Genomic DNA, 26,404 nt, shown 5'->3' on the forward strand with positions numbered 1-26,404 from the left:
CTCAGTCATTTGTATTTTTAAAATTTAGATTTTGCAAGCAAAAAATAGGAGAGATTAAAAGATTAAACATTTCTTTCACAGATTTATTTTCCTTTTTGTTGAAGACCCGAAAGCAGTTACGTATCCCAACAGCTTCCAGAGCAGCAATGGTTGTATTACTTTTTCTGTGAGGAGGAGAAGAGGAGGAGAAGGAGAAGGAGAAGGAGAAGGAGAAGGAGAAGGAGGAGAAGAAAGAGAAGGAGAAAAGGAGAAGGAGAAAAGGAGAAAAGGAGAAGGAGGAGGAGGAGGAGGAGGAGGAGAAGGAGAAGGAGAAGGGGGAAAGGAGAAGGAGAAAAGGAGAAGGAGAAAAGGAGAAAAGGAGAAGGAGAAGGAGGAGGAGAAAAGGAGAAGGAGAAGGAGAAAAGGAGAAGGAGAAAAGGAGAAGGAGAAGAAGGAGGACGAGCTGATTTCCTCCGCTATCCCTTCTGATCCCTCCTGCCTCCCCTTCCTGCCCGGCGAGGGAGGGAAGCAGGAAAGCCCTCTGAAGCCGCGCACTGTCGGGCACGACTTCGCCCGTCCGCGTTAGCAAGTGCCTAAATCCCGACACCCAGGGACGGAGCATGGCAGCGTGTCCCGCCCCCGGAGCCGAGCACGGGCCGTTCCCAGCGCCCGGCCCCGCGCCCCGGGCCCGCGTCCCGCGGCGCCCTCAGCGCTCCCCTCACGGCGCCACCGCGCCGCCTGGCGGCCACCGAGCTCCCTGCGCCTGCGCCGCGCCCGGGCCGCGCGGCTCCGCCCGGGCACCCCGCGGAGCTCCGTCCTGACCGCGGAGCTCCGTCCTGACCGCGGAGCTCCATCCGGACCGCGCAGCTCCATCCGGACCGCACGGCTCCGTCCTGACCGCGAAGCTCCGTCCTGACCGCGGAGCTCCATCCGGACCGCACGGCTCCGTCCTGACCGCGAAGCTCCGTCCTGACCGCGGAGCTCCATCCGGACCGCGCAGCTCCGCCCCGCCCCGCGCATCTCTGTCCCGACCGGCGCACCTCCGCCCTGCGCAGCCCAGCGCTCCCTACGTTTCTGAATCTTTAAAAGCCGGTGCTGTGTCGCTTACCAGAAGCACCGCTGAAATGAGAAATAGCACAGATTTCAGCAATACATCAATCACCTGGCTTCTGTTCTAACGTGGACCTCGGTGCGTTTTCAAGCACTTACACATCCACATTGTGTAAGTCTTAGTCCTTGTGTAAGTCTTTCTCTTGGAAAACACTATAATTCACCTCTCTAGAGGACAGTCTCTGTTCTGTAAACAGGGAGAATGCCAGATTTCCAGGTAACAAGCCTGTTCCCTAGGATTAAATACTGCTGCTGACTGCAGAAGGGAAGGTGAGCTGATTCATGTCAGCCAAGGAAAGCTCACAGCCAATGTGACAGGCTCTTGGACTGTTTGTTAAATTTCATCACAGCCATTCCAAAAGCAATGTGGCTCCGTTTGTGCCAGTGGGAAATTTAACTGAAAATATATTGGACAAAGAGGTGTGAGCTGGCCAACAGTTTTAGTTGTGACTACTGTCCAGGATGGAAAAGAATCCAGGCTAGATGTCCACCAAATTAGGCAACAAGTATTTCTTGATCCCAGAATGCTTTAAGGGAGTCTCTTCCTCTTTTGCACTGGAAAAGGCTTTTCCCAAGCTTATGCTATTTGTGAAACTTAATGTTAGGGTATGAAAAGCAACCATAAAGGATATGGTTCCTCACCTATGGTTCTTAGGTACTTTTTAATATGGATATCTTTCTCAGCATATGACTACATTAAGCAAATCTATTTCCTCTCCTCACCCTTTTCTGTAGCTCTAGTCTGTCTGTTAACTGGGAAAATACAAGGCAGTTCTGGGATCTGTACTGTAGGCACTGCTCAGGCAGTTCAGCTGCCATGAATTGATACCAACCTTAGGAAAGCTCAGCTGAAACACCATCTACATCCACCCCGCTGCCTTCAGAATCCAGCACCTGGCTGAGGAGGTAACATCACTTACCTATCACAAGCAATGGTGATGGGTGTTGCTGCAGCACCTTGGGAAGCATGAATGTCCAGTTCCTCTCCATTCCTTGTTTTTCTGCATTTCTTGCTTTACAGGTATAACTTGCTTCTTTTTTTTGTATTTCAGCAAACCAGGATGTGATGTTGCTCCATTGATGAACCATGACACACCTCCAATTTACACATGTGCCCATTTACATATAATGGGGCTACTTCAAAACAATCCAAGGCCACTTTTAACCCATTTTTCCTCTTTACACTCTTCTGAGATGCAAGGTGGCATCATCCCATATTAAAAAGTATTTAGCTACTAACAGAATACAATTAGCCTTTGCCAGTCTTTGAAATTGCTAGCTGTCACTACAGCTGTTAGTGCTGCATTAAGCTGCTGTACTTTAAAAAAAACAAGCAACCAAATCCCATTAAATACATCAGTGTTGTCAGGGGGGTGCTTTTCCTCTTCCCAACAGACAAATGTAATCCATTTTTTACTCCAAGCAGCTGTTTAGCTCCCCAGTTCCCAGCATGAAGCAGAGTCTCTGTTCTAGGGTACTATTACTAAGATTTAGACTCCATGCAACTTACACTTAAAATTCAAACCTTTCTTCAAGCTGAAGTTGAATTAAACTCCAAAAGCTGTTATTTCACCAGTTCCTCAGAAGACTGCCCAGCCTCCCATGCGCCAGCAACCCTGCTGTGCCCCCTTGGCACTGACTGAGGGCTGCTGCAGCCCAGCCCTTCCCTGCTGTGGGTCACTTCTCCCTCAGACCCTTTGGAACCCCACCGGGAACCTGGCTTCAGGTTCTCCTCAGGAGAGTGCAGCAAGCAATCCAGCCAAATTTCTCAGTGTGATGAGCACAGCCTGACAGCCAGGCTAATGTGACCCCTCATTCAGCCAGCAGCAGTGAATTCCAGTACCTGGATTACAGTCAGCACAAGCCCACTTTGGTACAAACCTTTATTTTCTCACACCTCCTTGCCACAGCTATCATTGAAACAACTGACATTCATATTTTACAGGTACCATAAAAAGTTACAAAGTGTAAATTATGCTGTGTAGTTCACAAAGTAAAAATACTCGAGGATTGACTTTCAGTCAATGGAATTTGGCACAGAGGTGTTCACACGCGAGGGAACAGGCAGGAGCTTCATCCTGAGCGTGGCAGGCAGGCAGTGTTTGCACGGTTTAGAGGCAGAGCTTCTCCTCTTGATGGGTGGCTGGGATTACCTGTGGCATTGAAAGGCACAAAGAGAAACACCCCAGGAGGCACCCCCAGGCAGCGTGGCATCCCACCAGGAATCTGAGTGCTGCCCAGCTCTTCCAGCTGCAGCTGGGGCAGGGTGTGCCACCATTCCTACCAGCTCCTTGCTCGTGCTTTGTCCAGCAGGAACTGCAGCCGGGGACTCTTGCTCCAACAAACATGGGCACTTCTCTGCTGCAGCAGTGCTGGGGTTGGTGCCTGTGGTGGCCAAAATGGGTCTGTGGCTGCCAGGGCTCTGGCTCTCAGGCTCAGGGTTGCATGGCTGCTTTACAGATTCACACACTAACACAGAGGTAAATATTTCAGATGACACCATGTCTATCACGTTTAGAGACAGAATTCTATTTTAAAACAGTCCTGGGCACACCAGACAATTGGTTAATAAAAGGTAGTTTGGAAGGACCATCATAAGCAATATGCAGTGGTAACTGAGCAACAATAAATATTTGGGTTGTTTGGAGATTTTGTTGGTCTGTTATTTTTTGTTGGGTTTTTGTTTTTGGGTTTTTTACCATCTCCATTGTTACAAAGCAATGACAATGTCAGTAGTCATAGCAACACAATCCCTACTTGTTCTACCTGAGCCAGTTATGGATGGCACAGAGAGCCCACAGATAATTTCCTCATGGGATTCAGAGGAAAGCCTGTTTATAGGATACCCTTTTGACCAGATACTGTCCCAAAATCAGTATCCACATATTCCCTAGAAGTTTTGATTAATTTAATTAACAAAAAACATTGTTACTTTCCATCCTCAACCCAAAGCTAATATTTTTTAATTTACAGCGTGATCTTCTGTATCATTAAGGTAATGGAAAAAGAACTGACTGAAAATGAGAGGAAATATCTCATTAGAAGAGATGATCTAGGAGAGCACAGTCTGACAGATTCCAAATTCTTCTTTCATGAATGATCCTTACTACTCATCAGGGCAGGCAATACAAGTCAAATCCAAAGGAAATTTCACATAGCTGGCTAAGACAGAGCAACTGCTCAGGGATCATCACTTTGTACAATCCTCAGAAATGAGACTTCTTCCCTGGTAACAAACCTGGCATGCCTGACCTCCCTAGAAACATTCCCTTCCAGAGCTGGAACAGTCCTGATCTTACGCTGGCGTCAAACACACACAGCCACAGTGCTTCCTCTTCTCAAACCTGCTCCTAAACCCCATTTTTGCTGAATGATAAGACAGCACTCAGTATTTTCCATGCAGAGACCAGAGATCTCAGCCCAAGGAAAGGTGGGCAGAAAGTGAGGAAGCAAGATGCCTGCACCACAGTGATCATCAGTGACCAGCAAAGGCCTGGGAAGGGAGGGCAAGCACACATGGCACCAAGAAAGCTCAGGGAGAGATGAACTGGGCACATTGACAGAGTCTGCCAGGGAAGAGGGGCTTCTTCAGCCTGCAAATTCCAGCCCTGGTTCCCAGTTTGTTTGTGTCATTGCAGAGAAAATGAGAGCACGACTCAGTGCTGTTTACATCCGGATGACAAACAGGCATTAGAAGGAAGAGCCCTCTTAAAGAAACCAACTTGTTGCTGGAGGGCATTTTGGAGCAACAAGTACACCATGCATCTGCTCTGTCTGGCAAACACTTGTTTGGCTTTGGGGCGTTGGTTCAGCCGGAGTTCACTCCATTCTCGTCTTTTACCACCTTCATCTGGCTAAGATACTTTGTCTCCAGGGTTCCACCTTGTTCTAAAAGCCCCAGCTGTTTCTCCTAAGAGCCTCCAGCCCATGGAATACACAATGTGTCCAGCACTGCTATTCCTGGAGCACCTCCTGCTCAGCTGGGGCAACTGAAGATGCCCAGCTGCCTCACAAGCCCATGCATGACCTGCCAGAGCACCTCACTGATGTAACATTTGGGTGCCAAAACTGCTAAAAGCAGAGCAAAGTCTTCACTAACATCAGACTGCAAAGTCTGAAGGCAGTCAGAAAGTATGTACAAATACAAGAATTTATCTCATAAAAATTCAGTAATATATTACAATTCTTTCCATACACAATAATCTCCAAGACCTAGGCATTTTCGCTGAAAAAAAAAGTTTGGCTAGGATTTTTTTTTTTTTATTATTTTCTGAAGTGGATATCCACATTTAGGATAAACCTTTTCTCAAATTCAGGCACCTGTTTTATGTACAATGCATCCTCTTAACCTGCTGCACCCAAGCTATGCTCACATTGCCTTGGCACTGCAGCTGTGTCACCAGGCATTATCAAGTATATTTTCCTTGGTGAAATTTCAGAACTGACTGAACAAACTGGGCTCCCCTTCCTTCTGTGCAAGTGCTTGACATAGGATTATTTTTAATTTGCACAGGATGAGAGTTCACATGATTCCCTCCTTCTCCTGTCCTGTCCCTGCCATCTCTTCTCAGGTTGAAACTACCAAATCTGCTTCACGTTCCAAACTTATGATCCAAAGCACAGATTGTCCAGAAAAGTCACATCATTCAGTGCTTCCCACCCCCAGCACACACATGCACACAAAAATCTCAACACACTATTCTCCAAACAGGTTTGCTCTGCTCCATGACTTGGACAAGCCATTTTTGCCAGTATCCAATTCAGGGCTGGCTGAAGGATCCTATTTATTCTTGAATTCTCATGTGATTGGTTTACAGTAGCCATCTGCTGAAAACACACACTTTCATTCCTGTGGAAGAGCAGCAGGGGTGTCTGACATTCAGAGAAGAACCTGATGTCATGTTTGATAAATGCTGGTAAAGCTCTCAACCTCTAATCAAAGGCTTGTTGGATTTATGCTTCTGCTACTGATCTCATGCTGGGGCAATTTCCTGTGCTCAAGCTGTGGTAAGGACATCTGTGTGGAGTCTCTCACTCACATTTCTGGCACACATGAACCTAAAAGGACAACTCAAAACAGCACTGGCTTCAAGGCTTACATCCCAATGATCCCTCCCCCCACCACCCAAGAATAAGATAAAAATCAATAAATCATCTAATAATCCCTTCTTGAAAATATTCCTTACATTAGGATAATTACAGATTGCAAAATATGGATTGCAAGAAAGACATCTTTGAGCAGACACTGCTTCTTTGCATGAGATTTGGAATTACAAATTGTAATTTGCTACTCGAAGATGAGAGATTTATGTGCAGGGATGCCATAATTGCTTTTGTGTTCTTCGAATAATTTCTTTAGTTTCTGTAGATACAATGCATGTAGCTGATCAATCTCTTCAGTGGTGGGGTTCAAGTTCTGTTTTACAGGGATGGGGCTTCCCACTGTAAATCAAACACAACAGCATTAGCTTCACTGACATCTCAAGGAATTGCTGTTCCTTCTGTGAGAGATCCACCACAGCTCCCATCCAGATTGCAGAATCACAGCACAATTTTCTTACCCTGGGGCCTGATCCTGCCTTTCACAAGCCTGAGTCCTGGGTCTGGTTTTTCACTTCTTTTTGCTCCACTTCAGGTAAAAGGAATTAACACCCCCGCCCCCCAACATTTCAGTTTGGCAGCAGAAGAGCAAATGAGAAGGGTGATAAGCTCTAATTTGAAGGAGCAGTTGACACTTCAAGATACAATCCTATGGGTTATGTGCTATCTACAAGTTCAACACAGTATTTTAAAAAATGTACTTTCTCAGGGTCTTCTGATCTGAATAGTAAAACCTCTCAGTGTGAGGTGTGCTTAAGAGGACAGTGGTGCCTTCAATCACACTGTCACATGAACAGGACTGAAGGAAATATTTATCTTCCAATTTATTCAAAATGGACATCACTGCACCAGAAATGTGACCTCAGCCTAGGGAGGGGTAGCATGTAAATTCCCTAAACCCTGTGAGGGGTGTCTGAACCATCCATTGCCCACAAATGTCACTGGAACCAAAATGTTCTCCAGGCACTGTGCAAAGCCTGCTACCTGCTCCATGGGAGGTGACTCCATGGAAATCCAGAGGGCAACCTTCTCTTCCACAAAAGGCTATGGCTAAAAAGTGGATTGCTAAGAGAAGCTTCCCATGATCTCAGTCTCTCCTGTGTTGTTCAGTCACCAGATTTTGACAGCTATTCTTGCATTGGAAGCACCAACACCTTAATAGACCCAACTGGGATTACAGAGAAAACCTAGAAAAACAGAGACCTAAAAGCACCCTCAGGACTTTTCCAAATGCACCAGAAAATTCCTGTTAAGAGATGTTGCCACTTCAGATTGGATGGTGATGACTAAAGGGAAGCCTAGCCAGAACCACAAAGAGCTGGGCCTGCATTTTCCTGCTGCAGCTCCAGCTGCCACCATCTCTCAGGCCTGTGTGGTGCTGAAACTCAGACTTTACACAGATGGGGTGGGAACCCATGCCTGGATTGAGCAATACCTTAGAGGTGTGAAATCAATACACATACAATACAGGATTTCCAGAGGTAGGACTGGAAACAGCAAACAGCCCCCAAGCCCTTCTGCAACAGTCTCTTCTCCCAAGAGTGAAGATTTCTTGTGGGATAGAAAACTACACTCATCTCTCTAATGTTATGTGCAGCTTTAAGGAACTTGCTAAATTTGATATTTTAGAGTTGTTTCTATTTCTGTAAAGCAGCAATAAAATAAAAAAAAAAAAGTAAAGGAAAAACAAAAGTACTCATAAAGCCCAAAACACTCAAACTTCACAGATCTTGGCTTAGCTGAATGGCTCTTGAATCCCTGGCTTCTGAACTACCATTGGAATCACCCATACTTGGCCACGTTGGCAGCACAGCTCATCACCTCAGGTGAGCTCCCTGCAGCTCTCAGGAGCTGAGCCATGCTTTCAGAGCCAGGCTGAGGCATACCAAGAACACCCCACACACTTCCAAGGACACAGGGACATTGTGGTAGCTCTCAAACATGCAGAAAGAGACAAAAAAGGCAAAGGATCTCTTGAAATCTTACAAGTTCTGTTGCAAGACTCTGGTCTTGCTGAATTGTAGCACTTCTGTGCTTTTGTCATCATGACAAAATGCCTCATAGAATAAGACATTTTAAGCTTCAGAACAGCCCTGGTGTCATCAGCCCCCCCCCCCCCCCCCCAAAAAAAAAAAAAAAAATTAAAAAAAAAAAAAAAAAAAGAAAAGCAGATTATAGATCTCATCCAATACATCTCATTTCAAAGCTTTGATAACTTTTCTGCTTTAAAATAAGTGGCATTTTTAGCCTGCCTGTGTACAATGCAGGCATTAAACATTTTCAAAATATTCAACTGCATGAAATGATAAAACACAGATCTGCTTGAAATTTAACAGAAAAAGAGCTATGTTTTTGTCTTAAACATTTTTATTTGTTTAATACTATAATCACATCAACCCCATAAAAAGGGAGGGCCACTTTCAAAGTCCCTTGTGGAACACCAGAAAAGCTCAATTTTCTTTAGTTCACTCAGGTAGAATCTGACTAAAACTGATTTATCAAAAAATTTACAGACAACTGTTGCCTTTGCATGAGACCCAGCATCACCTATTTTCTAAAGATGTGCTTGTCAATAGCACTAGTAAAACCATGAAAAACATGTTCAGTTCCACACTCCAGTGAGAGCAGATGAGCAGCAATGAAAGCTTTTGGGGAAAAACACTCTCCCAAACTGCCTGTTGACGTGACACGCACACTCACAATTACACATGACAGGATCTTTCCAAGGGAAAAAGCCAAGAGGGAAGGAAACACCCTAAAGACCTGCAAGGGCATCTAAGTGGCAGCGTGCCCAAGGGCTGTGGCACCACGAGGTGTCCTCTCCCTTTCCTCCTGCATCTCTCCCTCTGGCCTGATGAGCACCAGCTCAGGACCACACAAGCTCCTTCCAGCAGCCCTGCTCCAGAGCTCTGCTGGGCTGGCTGTACCTCAGCTGGAACATCCAACTGTTACTTCTCTGCAGAGCTAAGAAATGAAGGTTCTGGGCTTCACACAAAACATCAGAAGCATCCAGAACCCACAGCAACAGCTGCAGAGCTGTGGCAGCCCTCTGGACAAAACTGGACAACTCTTGGATTTCTTTATGGATTGCCAAGGAGAGGAGCCTATGGGTAACTGAGAATGAAGAGTAAGATTTGGCCTGGGACAGAAAGGGGAAAGGGAGAAAAGAACAGCCCCCTTTAACAGGGAAGGACACTAAACCTCACATACCTGTTTTAGATGCACAGTAATTAATTCTGTTAGAACAGATTTATAAATTTACAGATATTAGCAGCACATTGATGATTTTTTAAACATTTGCAAACACATTAGAAAAGGTGCAGGGAACTTACCAACAGTATGAATAGGCTGCCTGTAAGGTATTAAGCCAAAACTGTATTGGAATACTCCTCTAGCATGAAATAGTGGTAAAGCAAAGCCCATTATCTTTTGCAACTTCTCCTGTACATTCCTAAGCCATGAACCTTTGGGGTTTGCAACTTGCTTGAATAGTTCATTTTCACCAAAGGAAAACACTGGGACCAGATGAGCCCTGTGAAACAAAGAGGACACTGAGAATTCTCCATCAGCCTGCACTTGCACTGCAGTTCACATCAGCAGCATGGAAACAGTTTCACAATAACCAGCACAGAGAGTTTCAGCAGCTTTGGATTTCATCAGCAACAGGCATTCAACTCTTCTCATGTGCAGCAGCTTTTTGGATGCCTTGGCTGGTTGGTGTTTAAAAAAAAAAGTGATTGGCACACAACTAGCAACTTGCTTTTGGCAGTATTTGGTTGGTTGGTACCTATTGCAATTTGTGACTGTTCGGAATTATGAAAATGAGTTATTGCATATATCATAAGTATGTTATTATCCACCACTATTTCAGCAAGTCCACCCTTGTTCCACTGCATTTTTTCCCTTGGCAAGCAAAGAAGCCTCACTGCTAACTTTATAATGCTCCCAGCTGGGTGGCATCAAAACCAGATCTTGGCTTTCCCTTGTCTTTTGACCAGAGTAATGCGTGCCCTTGATTTCAGCACAAAAACCTTGATATAAACCAGACACCCTCACAGACATGAGGGCAATGCCAAATTCCTTCTGTGCTGTCCAATTTCCAGCCAAACCCTGCTTCCTCTGGACTTCTTTGAAAACAGAAGCCGTAATCCATTATTCCCAGAGGTCACATCTTACCCACAGAAATTACATGAACCCACTTTGGCACTTGCACAGCCTAATGAATTCTCATCCAGTTCATGAATTGGCCTGGGAGGAAAGGCACTGACTATCTCCTGGACAAACAACCTGAGTGGATAGAATCAGTGCAGGTAAACCCACCATTGTATTTAAAACCTTGGCTGCAGCACGGTTTTTGATTAATGCTTAGTTTCATTAAATATTCTACAGAGTTTAGAGGAAAAAAAGCAGGGTAATCCTAAGCAGTCTCTGAAGGATTCAGGGACATTTTCTTTACTTAAATCCTAGTTTCTGTATCTTAGCTCTATTCTGTCCCCAAGGTTTTGAGAAAAACCTTACTGTAAAATAGCAGTATTGATAGAACATTGTCAGAATGAATATCTGCAGAGCTGTGAATGCTTGGGGAGGGTGCACTGAGGACAGAGCTGGCTGTGGACTGTCAATATCCACCTGTACAGTAAAAAACAACTGCTTCAACAGCTTCTTTAGCCTGAGGACTCACACAGACTATCATTCCCACATGCTGTTCTGAGTAGTGTCTGCTCAAAGTTTCTTTCTCCAGTGGATTTATCACCCTGCCACCTGTAAAAGAAATATCATAAAGCCTGGTACTTACTGTGGCTGTGTAAACACTCAACTTTTTACAACACTAAGACAAACAGGAACATCTTGTGGTGCAATAGCTGTGGTGCCCTAACACTGTGGGATTTGTTTTAATCTAGTGAAGAATTTTGCAAGATACTATGTAGGAGGCTGAGACAGAGAAATAAGTAACTTATGATTGTGAAATTAAAGATAAGTTATCTGATTCATCATTTGTTTTGTGTCTTTAGGATTTCTTCACATTGTATCAGATATTTGAACTACCTTGGACCAAAATGTCTTTTGCAAAAGTGCAGAGGACTTTTGCTGACATATTCAGGCCACATTTGACAAGCTCCTAGCTGAGGAACACAGCTTCTCTGTGCTGGCAGCACAGGAGTCAGGGCCAGAGAGCACAACCCTCTGCATTGCCCCTTCCTTTCTGAGCTGGTGTTTGCTGCTGCAGATCATGAGCATCAGGAATGTGTGCAGGCACTGGTGGAAGATGGGTCTTCTCATCTTGTCCCACAAGCCTCCCCGGTCTTTTCACTTCCAGTTGAGCTGGAAATTTTCTTCCCATTTTGTTAATTATTAAAAAAAAAAAAGACTTCAAAAGCAGAAGCAATTACGGGATGCTGAGTCTTTGGGCAAGAGCTCTGTTAGACTCACACTGTCCCACAGCCCTGCTGGACAGATGAGAAGTCAGAATTCCTGTGCTTCCCACAGAAGCAGGTTTTTGTGCTGGTGTTTGCAGGAATGACTTGGAGCCTGCTGGTTACATGACCATGTGAGTTGTAGCCCTTTGCCACTGGGGCAGAGACAGGCACTGCCACCCAGAGGAGGGCTCTAGACAGCCATGGCCCTTTCAGAAAGATGAGGACCATCACTGGAATCTAAGGAAGTGAAGGGGTAAAGGGGGAATTCCTGTGTTTTGTAAGTGTCCCACTCTTGTTGTTGTGTTGGAGATGCTTTTGAAATCAATGTCCTGAGAGGCACAGGTGTATCTGATTTCTCAATCCAGATCAATTTAGATGAGTGATAGCCTCCACCAACCTCTGTGATACGACAGACCAGACATCTATCAACACACTTGTTAAAAAAAAGTATCTGAATATTCTTCTAATCTTTATGGTTAAAACAAATAAAAGCTAGTGAGTGCTGAGGATCCCACTGAATTAATTAACAGTTGAGCAAAAACTGTGTAAGGACACATTTAGGCAGTAAACTCCTAGTTCAAATACATAAGTGCTTTTTCTGGGTACAAATTAGACTAGAATGCTACATTCTGTTGGCAAAAAAAAAATATTTATGAGAATCCTAATGATATGTATAAGAAACACCCTTGGAATTTTGGCACAGAACAATTTCTTTACATTCTGTTGGCAAAAAAAATATTTATGAGAATCCTTATGATATGTATAAGAAACACCCTTGGAATTTTGGCACAGAACAATTTCTAGAACAGTTTCTAGTTTTTTGCACTCTGTGTAAAAGCATAGCCCCTCTTCTCAGAGACCACCTTTTCTCCAGTTAATAGCTTAAATAGCTTAAAGCTCTGACAGATTTCTCAAGACTAGTCTTTTTTTCTCATTGCTCCACATGTCAATGTATAATCCTGAGAGCTGTTCAGAAAGTGTAGCTGGAACACATCACTGGTTGCAATATTTCTAATATACAAACCATCTATACCAGTCCAGAACAAACACAATATCTTATACTCTATAAATGACTCAAAATACATTGATATCATCTCTGTTTAATAACACACTGATGGCTGCTTCATAGTAAAAATTTATCTAGTTTTTCTTGAGATTTTCACCCAAAATTCCCAGGAATTTACTTTTGCAAATGGCAGTCTTCAAAAGAAAGTCTTTAGAACCATAGTGAAAACAAATCCTCCTAGACCATCATTCTCAGTGATTTAATGGAACATGGCCTGGCTATACAATCGTTTGTTTGTTTGCTTAAAATGATAAGAAAATTCTACCTTAATGTATCTTCAATTTACAGAATGGAAAGCAGAATGTTTGCTCTACTCAGCAAAGCCAGCCAAGATTTACTAATATTGTTTCATAATTCTTACTCTTTGCTAGTGCAAGAAACAATGGAAATAAAACAAGATACACTAATAACAGCTACTGTCACAAATTATGAAAGTCAAAGGGAGTTTTCAACACTCCCAGACTGGATCTAGGTGGACAGATTGGCTCCTGTGCCAGATATCTGCATGTTCTTCCACACTTAGACTCTTTCAAATTCTCTAATTCTATATAATATGAACTATATTTAAGAATCAATCTGCATTCAAAGCATGCTTCATGGAAGACCTACCCATGTTTCAGGGCCATTTTAATAAAGCCCTTCCTCTTGAGGATGTTCAAGGTCAGGCTTCCAGGATGTGCATTCAGAGATTCCTCTGCTCCTCCAATCACAATGACAGATGCATGGCCACCTCCTTTATTGCTCAGCACATGGGAGACACTTTGCTTGGATGCAGAAACCATTCCTTCAGGAGGAAACATTTTAAAGGTGACCACTGGATCTTCATGTACAAGTACAGTGAAATTTAAGAATATTTTAAAAATATATAAATTATTTTTCAAAATTATAACAGCACAGAGCAGATTTCAAAAGTTTGGATTCAAGCTCCTTACTCTGCAACAGATTTGATTTTGGGCATGTGCTTTGATTTCACACTGATGAGTTAAATGTTTTTGCCTATTCCAAGAGTTTTGAGTTCTTCAGAGTGTGCTCTTCTGGCAACTTAACTCCCCCTCAGAGAGACTCTGTGCCCAAGAACAGAGGAGGTGAATGGCAGCAGATACTGCTGAGAGGCAGCAGCTGAAGCTGTACAGCAGGTACAAACACAGGCACAGAGGGGTTAGCAGAATGTATAGAGGACTTGTTAACTCAAACATGGAGCTACAGTGCCAAGAAGATCCCTCCACTCTTTTCACAGCTATAAAGCAGCAGCATCTAAGGCAATGGCATGACAGCATCAGAAGATGCAGAAAAGACTCACTTCTACAATTTCTAATAACTGCATCAGCTCATTCTCTAGTAAACAGGCCCAGGCACTTACCAATATTTAGGCTAAACCAGCAGATTACATTAAGATTTTCTGGTACTTCTGCTGATGCAGATACTTCTAATTGAAGGCACACTGCTGTACAAGACTTTATCATCTCCTTAGGTCATTCTCTGGACTTGGTGCTTTGAAAAATCCATTTTCCAACAGATATGCACCTAATCTTTCAAAGGTTCCTCTTCATTCTTGCCCTATGTTTTATTTCAAAGGCTTGTAGTAGTCCCATTTATCCAGAAGCTATGTTTTATTATACTGTGTTGAATTCATATAATAGAACTGACAATTTAGAGATCAAGTCTAGTTTACATTGTTGGTTTTACAGAGTTGGTATCAAAATGCACTTTTGGATGTTCTGCTCCCTGCTTGGTCTTTTTACCAATAGAGACATTACAATGTGGATTATAAAAATTTTGGATGAGAGGGAAGATGACTGTGATCTACTTTTGAGAGCTGCCTACCAAGAGGAATAGCTTCCAACTGGAGCAAGTCCAGACCTCAGCAAAAAGCTACGTCCATTTGCCATATCTGCCTTCACAGACACTGTTACTCTGAAAATGCAGCTGACCTGGGACTCACAAATAATTCAAGTGGTGCTCATTCAAGACAGCATGAATTTTCCCTTGAAAGGAAAGCAGAAATCACTGCCTTTCCCCAGGACAAATGTGTCTCCTGCTGAAGCAGAGCTGCCCTGCATGCAGGGCACTGCTTCGTGCCCACACCACAGCCCGAGGGTGCCACAGCTGCACTGCCAGAGGCAACAACTGCACGTGCTAGAGCCAGGCAGAAAGACTGGGAAATGAAACATGGTGCCAGGAGCATGGCTTTCAGGACATGGAAGATTTTGCAAGTGTTTTATGATTGGACTGGTGACCTGTATTACACCAAAGGTCCCCTCTCGTTTATCAGCTGCATACCTGTGAAAACAGAGCTCCAATGCTGGCTCTTCTTTAGTGTGCTTTTTACTGCAGCTCTTTCTCATTCTGCAGGTAAATATTTGTTCCCATGGGTCAAGTTGCCAAAAACATGTAAATCTGACTTCCAGACAATGATTAAACAACAGTGTTTAAAATTGCAATGTTCTACCACTGCCAATCCCTCACTTAGCAAGGCTCAAAGAACGCCCTCAGAAAATACATTTGCATGGAAAGGCATTCTCTGATATGTTGGAGTATACATAGATAAGTAATTCTGATATTAATCTGGGAAACATCCTAGGCATGTTTCTGTGCATGGAGCAGTGGAACAGCTTCTCTGAGATTGCAGTGTCTGTGTTGCAGTCGTGAATAAAGTTAGATCTTTGTCTCCCAAACTTGTGCATCAGAACATGCTTAAATGTTGTACTTGACTGAATTTAAGTAAAATAACTCATTTATTAAACCACTGAGAGGGAGCACTAGTTCTTATGTCATTCTTCTCTTTTTCAGTTTCCCCTACTCAATTGCTTGTTATTTTTATCTCTTATTACTGTAGTACCAGTCATGAATGTCACCTCTTTATGACAAATGCTTCTCAGAACAGAGAAAAAAGATCCCTCTCTTTAGAGTTTACATGTCAATTAAAATTACACAAATTTGCAACATAGTACTTGAATCAGAAGAAAGCAATTAATTTCAGAGTATAAAGATATTTGTAATGTATAACACAAAGCCCTTCAGGTAAAAGATTAGCCTGAATTTGTTTACAAGTGCCTGCTAACGACTAAATAAAATTACAAATTGTTATGCCCTTCTCTTGTATATAAGGGGTACTCAGGACTGCTGTTTGATAGTTCAAAGGAAAACCAGCAATTTCTTTTCAGAAAGAAAAAACAACTCAGTGATATAGTTTACAAAACTATTAATAAAACCTTTCAAATTTTTTTTGCCACAACAGTTCATCATAAAATAGAGGTTAAATTTAGCACCAGCAGTGATCCTTCTGAAATTACTCACCATATATAAGTAGAGGAATAGACTCTACATTTGTAACAGAAGCTAAAATATGGAGCAACAGTTGAGACATTCTGCTTTTACCTACCAGCACTCATTATGTATTCTCTGAAGAAGGGACAGCCAAACCAGATGGGCATGATATGGAGATATGGAGTAAGCCCAGGAAATAAATTTTTGAAAGGAGGATCGGTGCAAAAGTTTCCAAAGGCTCCAGCAACCAGGACCCCATGAGGGTGAAAGCCAAGTAAGTAGTTGTGATTCGGGTTCAGTTCTGACGTTTTTATAAGCTGAAAAATAGAGTCAGTGGTGGGCATTATAATATTTACCTCAAAAACAACAGCTATGGAGATTGCACATTGACAGGACATAGAAGCAATGACAATGAGTTTCCTTCTGAGCACTTAAAATACTGTTCTGCTTTACAGATAAACAAAGCTTAAATAGATGTGTCAGGATACCATGTCTAGATTTACTGTGCTTAATTGCTATCTTGTCACCCAACAGCCCAACTAGAAAACCAGGCCCTACCCCTTTTTGTCACTAAATGTCAGATTTCGCATGTTTTAAAAAGAAGTTCACGCTGCAGTGAGTATTAGAATTTTAGCAAAGATGAATCTTAGGTGTTTGTTCATGGTTATGGCTATTGAAGCTGTTTGTGAGAAACCTTTTACTCACATGAATGGGAAAGTATTCCCTGAAGTACTTCCAGACAGTCCAGCTTCTGACCCAGTGGGACCGTCTGCCCCCGGCACACGGTGTTCCCCAGTCGAGGTACAGCCACAGCAGGTACAGAACAGCAAGGAACCAGAAGTTGCCCAGGATCAGGATCACGAAGAATCCACAGCAAAACTCTGCTACAAGAGACAAAAAGTGAAAGCATAGCAAGCATTAATCACATCTGTGTCCTTTTAAGAATGCCTGACCTTCATATGTTTTTAGAGATTTACTGAAAATGCAAACAAATTCAACTCAGCTTATTCCAATGGTGTTGTTACAGTGAGGGTGAAACATCACAAGGGTGTACCATCTCAGTCTATTATTTCACCCTCCACTGCACAACTGGATGTTTGGTTGAGAGGATCTGGTTTACCTAAGGCAAAATAAAAGGAGACAGCAAGAGCTAACAAGGATGTAATGCTTTAGGGATAAGAAAGGAAAGCTGGGGAAGGAAAGAAGGAAAGGGAGCCATAGCAACATCTCTTTTCTAATTACAGGGATGTTGGGCAATCATTTTCTTTTCTCTTTCTCAGATCTCTACCTATAACATGGGGTGGTAGTTCTACTCCCAGCCAAAAGTGCTGCCACTGGCCAAGGAGATGCACTAGACAAGACCAAAACACAAACAAGTTCCACTTCAGCCACTAAACCCATCAGTCAAAGGGGAAGTTCAGCGCTGCTATGGGAATGCAGCAGAAGGTTAAGTCCTGATACTTTCAAACTCAATTAAGTAAGAATTGTAACATCCTGCTACAATAGTGATACACAAGAATTGTATTATACACAATTCAAAGAGCAGGAAAAAGTTGTTTGGTTAAATATAATGTGTTACTTGGAGCTCAGCCTTGTAATAATTACTCAGGGAAATCCTATGGAAACTTTACCTTTGTAGAACTTGCAAAATTTTAGTCTTGCAGTGTGTTGAGCAGCCCTGGTCTGAGATGTGTGAGGAGTAGGAGCTGCTGCTCTCTGCCCTGTGGTACCCCTGCAGCAGCCTGCTTGCTCTGCCACCTCCTGAACAAACCCCTCAGGCTCATGGAGCAGATGCTGAAGTCCAGGTTGCAAGGGAGCCAAGGCTTTAACATCATAAATTTATACAATGGCAAACAAAACAGGACCTAGTTCTCACTGAAGACTCAATGGGCAGAGTTGCAGGAACACAACGTTTTTCAGAGATATTTTACAATGCAGAAGCAGTACTTTATGTCTCAAAATTGACTGGCTTTCATGACAGCAATATCCTGTGGACTACACCAGTGAAACATACTGAGCTAAACACACCACTAAATAGAGGAGATTTAAAAACAAACAACAGAAGTATTTCAGGCAATAATTTGGCTCACACAATGTAAAACATCACCAGAACTGAAAACTTTAGAATAAGTAGATGAACCAAGAGTAAAATCCACTCATCCTAGTTGAGATCACCTTCATTCAGGAGAGACATTACTTGGGTGTTGAAAAGTCAGCAGATTCCCTGGACTGTGCAGGTTTTGAGCTGAGATCTCAGCTTAGTCTACAGGCAGACTAGCATTTCTTCCAACCTGAATATTTACTTTTTCTGAACTTCAACCAGCTTGTTCCTGTGCCTAGTCTGACTGTGCCTTCAGAATAGAATTGGATCTCTTGTCTAGAAGGGGATGAACATTCACATTTCCAGCAGGATTATGAGCAGAAAAATAAGGAATTGCATTTGCTCGGAGGAAGGGAGAAGGAAATGACCATAAACAAAAGCAGGAGCAGGACAAACCTACCATTTTCATACCCCATTCTTCAGTACAGAAGCTCACTGCTTCCTCCTCAAGCAAACAACCGTGGTCTTGCACAGAAAAGCACTTGAGCAAGAACTCTTGGAAAACACCACAGCTAACTGAGGCCCACAGACCCCCAAAGTCAACACAGAAAACTCACAAGAACTGAAACCACTTCTAATGAACATTATTAATGCAGGACAAGTAACACGAGTGAAATACAACACTCCAATTCCACAGGGAATTTCACAGGGAATCCCACAACAGCATCACTCCAAAAGAGGGCACAGAAGTCTGTTGAGGAAAAGTCATTACCTGTTCCTTGAAGAATACATCCTGACACTATAGAAATTTCTAGGAATGCTAATCTGGACAGCTGGACAGGATAACAAGGTTCTCGGTTTAAGTTTGAACAAGTATGAGTTTTTTTTCTAGCAGCTATAAATCAATGAATTTGTTATGCAAAATGTAGTAAGTATTTCTATCTCCTACCCTTCCTTTCAGAAGCACTTCCCACTTAACACAGAATTAATCACATGGCTTTTTTAACACAGAATCACATGGCTTTTTACTATGAGTTTGCTAGCAAACAGCTGAAAAGTGCTTTGCAGCCAAGCATCCTTGCTGTGAGAGCTGATTACATCAGCAGTGAGAAGGCTCAGATAGCAGCAGTTAATCCTCTGCAGACAAACATCCACCACATCAACAAGCTGGCTGCTTTGCTTTAGCTGGGACACCTTCCCCAGTGCAGGCAAGGTATAGGGAGATAAGTATGGTGTTAGCACTTCCTCAGGGGAGCTCAGCATCTTGTAGGACAAAGTTGATTACTGCATTCCCAAGGAGACATGTGAGGCAAATTCCTTTTACCATACCTCCTCATTATTTCAACGAATTAGCAGCCTGCAAGATGAGCTAAACGCTGATGACTCAAAACCAATGAGCCTGTAAACACAAACCTGATGTTTTTTCCTTCAGACAAGACAGTGAGTAAATAAATAACAACCAATTTAACTAAATTCATAAACAAATTCCAGGCAAAAGGTGAATAACTTGGGATTTGTCTGTCTACTGCATCATGTCCTTGGATGTAGTTCCAGTGTACATTCTAAGTGTAATTTTTTGGTTGAACTTCAATTAGAGCTTTGAAAAGTATCTCCGTGATATATGGGATTGTGGGATAGGTGAGGGGACATGAGGAAATATAGATTAAAAGACAAATCACTGACATGAAACTCTGAACATTGGGTTTTGAACCAATGTTGGTGTGTCACTTCTCCTACATTTCCCATTTACAACACATGGATACTCATATTTTGCAACAAATGGTGAAAACCACTCTATGTAGTGTGAACAACCAGCACTGGCAGCCATCCTGCCCAGTGATTGCACACCTGGTACTTCAGTCATCAATCAGGCTCTGAGTTTGCAGCTGGGGGCACCAAATTTATGAAATAGTTGAATACCAGAGATAGGAAGCACAGGTTAAATCTGGAAATTGGAAGCTTCAAATGCATTTGGAGTTACTAAGGCATCAAAAATGTTTGAATAATATCTGTTGTGAAAGCCAGCAAAAGCAAGATTGTCCCTAGAAGAGAAAGCTCCCATTATGCTCAGAGCAGTCCTGGACAGCATGGGCAGAGCAGGTGTGTCCCTGGTGCCAGGTGCTGGTGTCACCCCAGCAGCACTACAGGCTCTCTGCAGTGCTCCAAAAACCGAAGGAGCTCACTCAGAAACTGGCTGGGCAGCCAGCATTTGTTGGGTATGGATCAGTCTCCTGTGAGGGCCTTTGTCAGGTTATTGGTGACAGCTGGGAGCCACAAAGATATCTGAGCACTCCTACAAGGAAGCTGCATCTCAGCAGTGCTGTGACAGCAAACACAAACACTCAGATGCCAAGCTTTAGAGGCCTCTTGATGCTGAAATTTGGTTCCAAGTTCCCAAGACCTTCCACTGGCAAATACTGATAAACTAGAGATACAGAGCATTACACAAAACTGACTTGGAGATAGAGTGGCCTGGATACCATAAATCCCCAAGTTACTAATTGCCAAAGCCCAAGACAGCATGCCAAATTTAGTCTATATGTTTCCCATTTCTTTTCTTTCTCCTTAGGCATTCACTGTCACTTATGTTCATATAGGGGTTGTCAGGCTAGGGTCTCTGACCTGACACAGCAGAGCCATTTTTTCTTAGTATTTTTGAGAGATATAAACAAATACACCCAGAGACCTGGTTAAATTCCCTCCCTAAGAGGTAGCTAACAGAGGCAGCAATCCTAGAAACACTAGTCAGTAAGAACCCAGTTATTCTCTGCGATCACACTTCAGACCCTACCCATAGGCCACCAATAAACTTCATGGATACATGAGTACAGAGTGACAAAAACAAGTAGCAATACCAGCCAGGTTGCTAGGAAAGGCTCGTGGAGCTTAGCTGAGTTTTCTTAAACATCTAAAGGGTTTTTTTTAAAAAGACTTTGAGGAAGAACAAAACTATATTAGTTATCCAACTACAGCTGATGAATTAAATCAGCACCAGATAACAAACCATTGTGGCATGTTTGCAGGAAAGGTTAGTATTTGCTTTAGCACATTACACTGACACCTTCTTTCTCAACACAGAAACCACTTATTATTCCAGCAGCAATCTCTCACTCTGTGGCAAACGTTTCATCATTTCTATTCTTTTGGGGAAGCCAGATCCACAACTCAAAACTGTCTCCAGCAAGTTCAATTAACAGACTGCTTCATCCTACATGCACGGAAGTTTAATCACCAGAGTACAGGATGTAGTTTAATATATACCAATGTCTTCAGCATGTTATTTTGTGGCTTTGTGCATATTAAAGTATAGCTTATATTATAAACTGATTTGGCATTATTAAGGGTTTTGCAAATAAATACAGGGGTGCCTGCACAACAGTCACTTCCTAAATCCCCAGTGAGGAGACCAGGGACACTGCTGGGCCCCAAAAGTGGGCCTTAGAAGATGTACTATTCTCCCCTACCATCACCTTTTCTCAGAGAAAAACACTGGTATCCCTTCTGCAGGGCTAAACTCTCATTTCCCTCTCTCATCGTCTGGCCCAAGACACCACCACTCCACCCAGGCTGCTCAGTTTTGCATTTGATTTTATACATGTTCCAAGTCCACTGTCCATTTTCACATCAGGAGCACAGAAGTTAGCAGGAGCACATAGCTCACCAACTCACCTTCTAATTTTACTTTCTTCAAAAACGCTGTCATTTGATTTGTGTACATTAGAGAGAAAACAAAAGGTAAAGCACTGGGAAAGCAGCACTTCGACCAGATCTGACTGATTTTTGTTTTATTGGTTTTGCCTTTAAATGAGCCCTTTGATCTACCTCCTGATCTACCTCACTGACAGATGTGCAGTACTGAGGCACACAGCTCACACCAAGGATAAATGCCACACTGCTGTGTGAGAAACAGAAAATCTACACCTGTTCCCAATAAGAGGATATCAAGCATACTGGTAAATGCAGCAAAATTCATTCAAAGTTCTTTAGAAAAACATTTCCAAGCTTAAAAACAACGATTTCCTGCAAACACCAGGCACATCCATTGCATCTAGTGACAATTCCTTCAGTGCATAGGCACAATGAACCTAGATAGAAAAATGGGGGTTATGTAACCTCTTTGTCAGTCCTGCAGCACTTACAGGCTTGGAGATTTTATTTCTCCAGGTGACTTTCTGCCTGGGGTTGGGTTGGACAATGGCACAGAGTGATCAAGAGCAGCCAGCACAGGCTCACAGGCAGACATGCTGTGGGTGTTGCACGAGCTCAGAACAGGGCCAGACCTGCCCCAGGACTGTCAGCCCCCAGCCAAGCGAACAAATCTCAAATAACCATAACTACAGACTTAAAACTACCATCTGTAAAAATTGTCTGGTTTGGCCTTTTATCCAAAGTAGATACTATGAGATTGTGAAACTTCATCTATCTGCTGTTTCAGCAGTAAAACACTAATGGCTTGACACTAGGCTTCAGCCTGAAGCTGTTTTGGATTTGTGCTTAATACAGTGAGAAATAGCATTTGCCAGTTTTCAGTTTTAACAGCTTTAGTTTTCTGGATTCAGGACCGGTAACACTTGTCTTACAAAAGACAGAAGCCCAATCATAACACTTCTCTCTTTCACGGAACTTATAGCCAAACTTTTCTGGTCTGCTGACTCGGAGAACATAAGATAGAAAACCACATGGCATTTTCAGCCAACACACGGTGGGAATCTGTTAATGGGCATTTCTCTCATCTAATCCAGAAACTCTTACATTCACCTCCCAGTATTTCAGAACTTCTTTTTGCTTCTGGTGTCATGCCCCTGGATAACGAACAGGCAAATCACTGTTACAATGAAAACTTGTGTTTTCCCTTTGAGAGTGAACTTTGGCAGCTTGCAGCACAGAACAAGGAAGCACAGGAACTTACAGCCAGAATGTTAAAGAGGTTCCTTTTGTATATAATGAAATTCTGTGCACATCTGTACAGCTTTTTTGAGACAGAGGCATGTTTACTCTGCCTGTGCTGTAAAGCAGAAGCAATGGACCTCTAGTGCAGATCCAGCCCAAGCTGGTACATTGCACGAAGAAGCAGAACTTTGCTTGTACCAGGCTGCTACTGTTATTTTTTCAGTATTTGGAGATCTGATTCAGTCTTTCTACAGTGGGGATGAGATTTAGGCTTCAACAACTACTGCATGTCTGTATTTCAGGCCAGCTTGTAAGCAGCACTAGTAAGAGGGCATTTTCAGTCATCAATTCCAGAGTCTCAGAAAACCACGCAGCATTACAACAAAGCAAGCCTGGAGAGCAAGGGCTTTTTACATTTTTCAGCCAGGAAGATAAAACCAAGAGTCTTTTATCCAAGTCACATTGTGAATTCTAAGTTGTAATAGGCTCACATTCCCCTTACAGCTTACTCAGTGTGCAAAATCACTTTTTCATATGTCACTCCCCAGATTTAAAGCATATCATTTACCAATTCAGTTTTTGTGATTCAGGGCACTAATTTTCAGTTATCTTGCTTCATCTGTAAGTCCCACAGTTCATTTAACTAAGCCATGCCACGTTACAACATACCTAGATGGACAACTTCAGCAGCTAAGCCAGTAGTACCCCATTTATTCACTGCTCTGAACAGAATCCCTCTATCTATATCATGAATCATTAGTTGTCATAGGGCATTATCTGTTCAAGTTTTCACATGCAGCTATGTAACACAAGACAGACAATCAAGATCATGCTTGGCATAAACTAGTTCCAGCCACACATAAACCCCCAAAGAACACCTAAACCTCCAACCTATTCTGTGATGAACTCACACAGTAAATCCCCTCCCTGATTTGAAAAGTGTCGCTACTGAATCCAAAGCTTACAAATAAACATCTGTTCAGAAAAAAAAAAAAAAAAGCTGAAAAATCCAGACATAGGGGCATTCCAGAACATCAGAAACCAGCCCATTTCTCACTGCTTTAAGTCATTTAGGATTCATCCACCTGAATTTTCCTGCAGCTAAGTGAAACTTTTTGGCCAGATCACTGGCTGACCTTTCACTTGAAAGCATCCGCCTACGAAATGACAAGGTCACATTGGTCAGCTCTAAAGATAAACACCCCCATAGTGCACAAGCAGATAAGTATTATTAGAATCAAGTTGTTAACCATTCTTGCAAACCCATTTTTTCATGACCACATGAACTCACGATACTCAACATAACCAGCCATAAGACCATTTCTGAGTTGATTTTCCTTGACATTCCCAGGCAGTGCCAGCTGCAGATGACAGCTCCCTACTTTGCCTGCTAAACTACAAAGAGGGGATTTTCTGCATCTCCATCACTTCTAGTAAGCGCAGGAAGATGTGGTTTGCTGCAGCAGTATTGCTACATTAAGGAGAAAAAAAATGTTTTCTTCCACTGTTCCTGAACTTCCATTGCTTTATAAGACTTAAATAATGGCTCATGCCAAGACCTAATTCAATAACAGAAAACTAAAAGTACAGACTACTTATAATGTAGTCACAAACAGAAACTGTTTATCATTTAACTACATATAATTTCGAGGTAACAGAACATCTGCTGATTAATCTGTGAAGATGCTTCAATACCCTCCATACTTCCCCCAAATCTTTCATGTGTGGATTAATAGCCTTAAGAAACCCCTGAAAGACATCAGACCATCTGTAGGATAATATATTTGTAAGAGATACAAGGAAGATAAGTGCACACTACATTTCTCCTTGTAAATCCTAGAGCATAGATGAGCTTGAAGTGTTCCAGCATTTCCAGTAATACACAGGTAGCTCTGTACCTCAGAAGACTATTCAATAACCACTTCCCAATTTATACAATCCATGGATTTAGCCTCATAGAGTTCAGGCTTATCTTACCTTATCAAGCGATTAATTTCATCAAATTCAAGATACCAACCCATGTGAATACAATTTGCTGCTGTGAATAGGTGCTTAACGATAGGTGTCTATTAAGATGTTAGGAAAATTAATTCTAGAGGAACAATCAGTAGAAAAAGAGTACCAAGTAGAATTAGCAACACTTTCTTAAAGCCAGTGAGGATATTTTTCATACATTTACAGAACTGTCTGCATTTGAATTAGTTCACTGACAATGCCCATTATTTTTCATTAGCTTGTTAAATGAGAATTTTATTGAATTACAGCATATAAAGTAATTTAACGAAATTATGAAAACAGCATTAGTCATGTACCAGGCTTTATGCCTATCTTCGATTAAAAAGTTGCTGTCAGAAACCAACTGGGAGTCTCAATGAGGAACCACGGACACTAGTTTTTTAGGCTCGTATTTGAAGCAGAACCCATAGAAAGAAACAAACCCCCATAAAAGAGGAAAAGTCATCCAAAACTTTCAGGGAAGAAAGAAGTGCGATGCTCCTGCCCGCCCAGGGATCGCTGCTCGCCCCCGGCCGCTTCTGCACCCACGGCTGGCACCGAGCGATGCCCACGGTAACGCCGGACACGGGAAAAGCCGCTTCTCGCCCTTTTCTCTCTGGGGCAGGGGCAGGAAGGAGGAAGGCTGTTACCCAGCAGGAGGAAGGAGAAGATCCACTGCAGAACGGCGACTGTCTGGATCCTCCTCTTTAGGGGGATGTTGATGGGGGCAAACTCGACCTTCATGCTGACGGAGAGCAGCGCGGGAGGCGCGGACCCGCCGGCTCCGGCCCCAGCCGGGTCCGGCAGGCGGGGACGGGGAGGCGGTGCCGCCCGCCCCGGCCGCGGGAAGCCCGATCCTGGAGCGGGCAGAGCCCGGGCACGGCTGCGGAGCCTGGCGGCGGCTACATCCCCTCCGCCCACAGGCGGCTGGCGCGGCTCCCCCCGCCCGCTAGCGCTCCGCACCAGCGGCACCGGGCGGAGGCAGCGCGGCTCTGTGGGAGCGAGCCCCGCGCCTGCCCTGCCCTGGCGGGCTTTTCCCCTCGGAGCGCCCGCAGACCCGGCGTGCTTAAGGGCCCCAGCCGCCGCACCTGCCCGCTGCGCGCCGCTCTGCCGCGGCCCCGGCCGTGCAGGACGCGCCCCTCCGGCGGGCTTTTCCCCTCGGAGCGCCCGCAGACCCGGCGTGCTTAAGGCTCTTAGCATTAAAGAGCTTATGGAGCTGACCCAGAACTTAGAGTTCCTACAGAGTTTGGCGTCAAGCGTTTCGTTTTTAATTACACCAGCACACGCACAGCCTCCTGCCGCCCGCGGCGCTTCACCCGGCGCGTCCGTGACAGGGATCGACAAAATAAAACTGCGGCGTGAAAAAGAAACCACCCCCGAAACTTGCACGGCGTTGCTCCAGCTGACCCCCCTTCTCCACGAGGACAGCGGCAGCGCCGGGATTCGCCGTTCACCGCGGGCACAGGGACAGCGCCGGGCTTGCTGTCCCCACGCGGGGACGGGAACGCCGGGACTCGCGGTCCCACACGGGCCGCCCCT

General features: G+C 43.6%; 1 protein-coding gene across 2 annotated transcripts; it reads right to left on the minus strand.

The window, feature by feature from the left end:
* Positions 1-6,234: 6,234 nt before the first annotated feature.
* On the minus strand, positions 6,235-26,007 carry MOGAT1 (monoacylglycerol O-acyltransferase 1). Of its 2 annotated transcripts, none has more exons than XM_039722280.1 (7): positions 25,937-26,007; positions 25,516-25,651; positions 16,645-16,823; positions 16,055-16,256; positions 13,282-13,456; positions 9,522-9,721; positions 6,235-6,531 (listed from the first exon to the last, which is right to left on the minus strand). In XM_039722280.1, exons 2-7 carry the CDS (start codon positions 25,607-25,609, stop codon positions 6,377-6,379), a joined length of 1,005 nt encoding a protein of 334 aa, XP_039578214.1. In that variant the 5' UTR covers positions 25,610-25,651; positions 25,937-26,007; the 3' UTR covers positions 6,235-6,376. The 2 variants fall into 2 exon arrangements, with proteins under 2 accessions (XP_039578214.1, XP_039578213.1); XM_039722279.1 differs by having other exon boundaries at positions 6,335-6,531; positions 25,516-25,662; positions 25,948-26,007.
* Positions 26,008-26,404: the final 397 nt, after the last annotated feature.

Source organism: Passer montanus, unplaced genomic scaffold (genome assembly GCF_014805655.1).
Source record: "Passer montanus isolate IOZ18808 unplaced genomic scaffold, ASM1480565v1 scaffold48, whole genome shotgun sequence".
Lineage (NCBI taxonomy): Eukaryota > Metazoa > Chordata > Aves > Passeriformes > Passeridae > Passer > Passer montanus.

Coding starts and splice junctions, on each gene's coding strand:
- MOGAT1 (XM_039722280.1), bottom strand. CDS start 25,609: ATGAAGGTCGAGTTTGCCCCCATCAACATCCCCCTAAAGAGGAGGATC. Junction 13,457..16,054: donor AGAATACATAATGAGTGCTG/GTAGGTAAAAGC, acceptor TTCCTCCTGAAG/GAATGGTTTCTGCATCCAAG. Junction 6,532..9,521: donor GCAGCCTATTCATACTGTTG/GTAAGTTCCCTG, acceptor TTTGATTTACAG/TGGGAAGCCCCATCCCTGTA.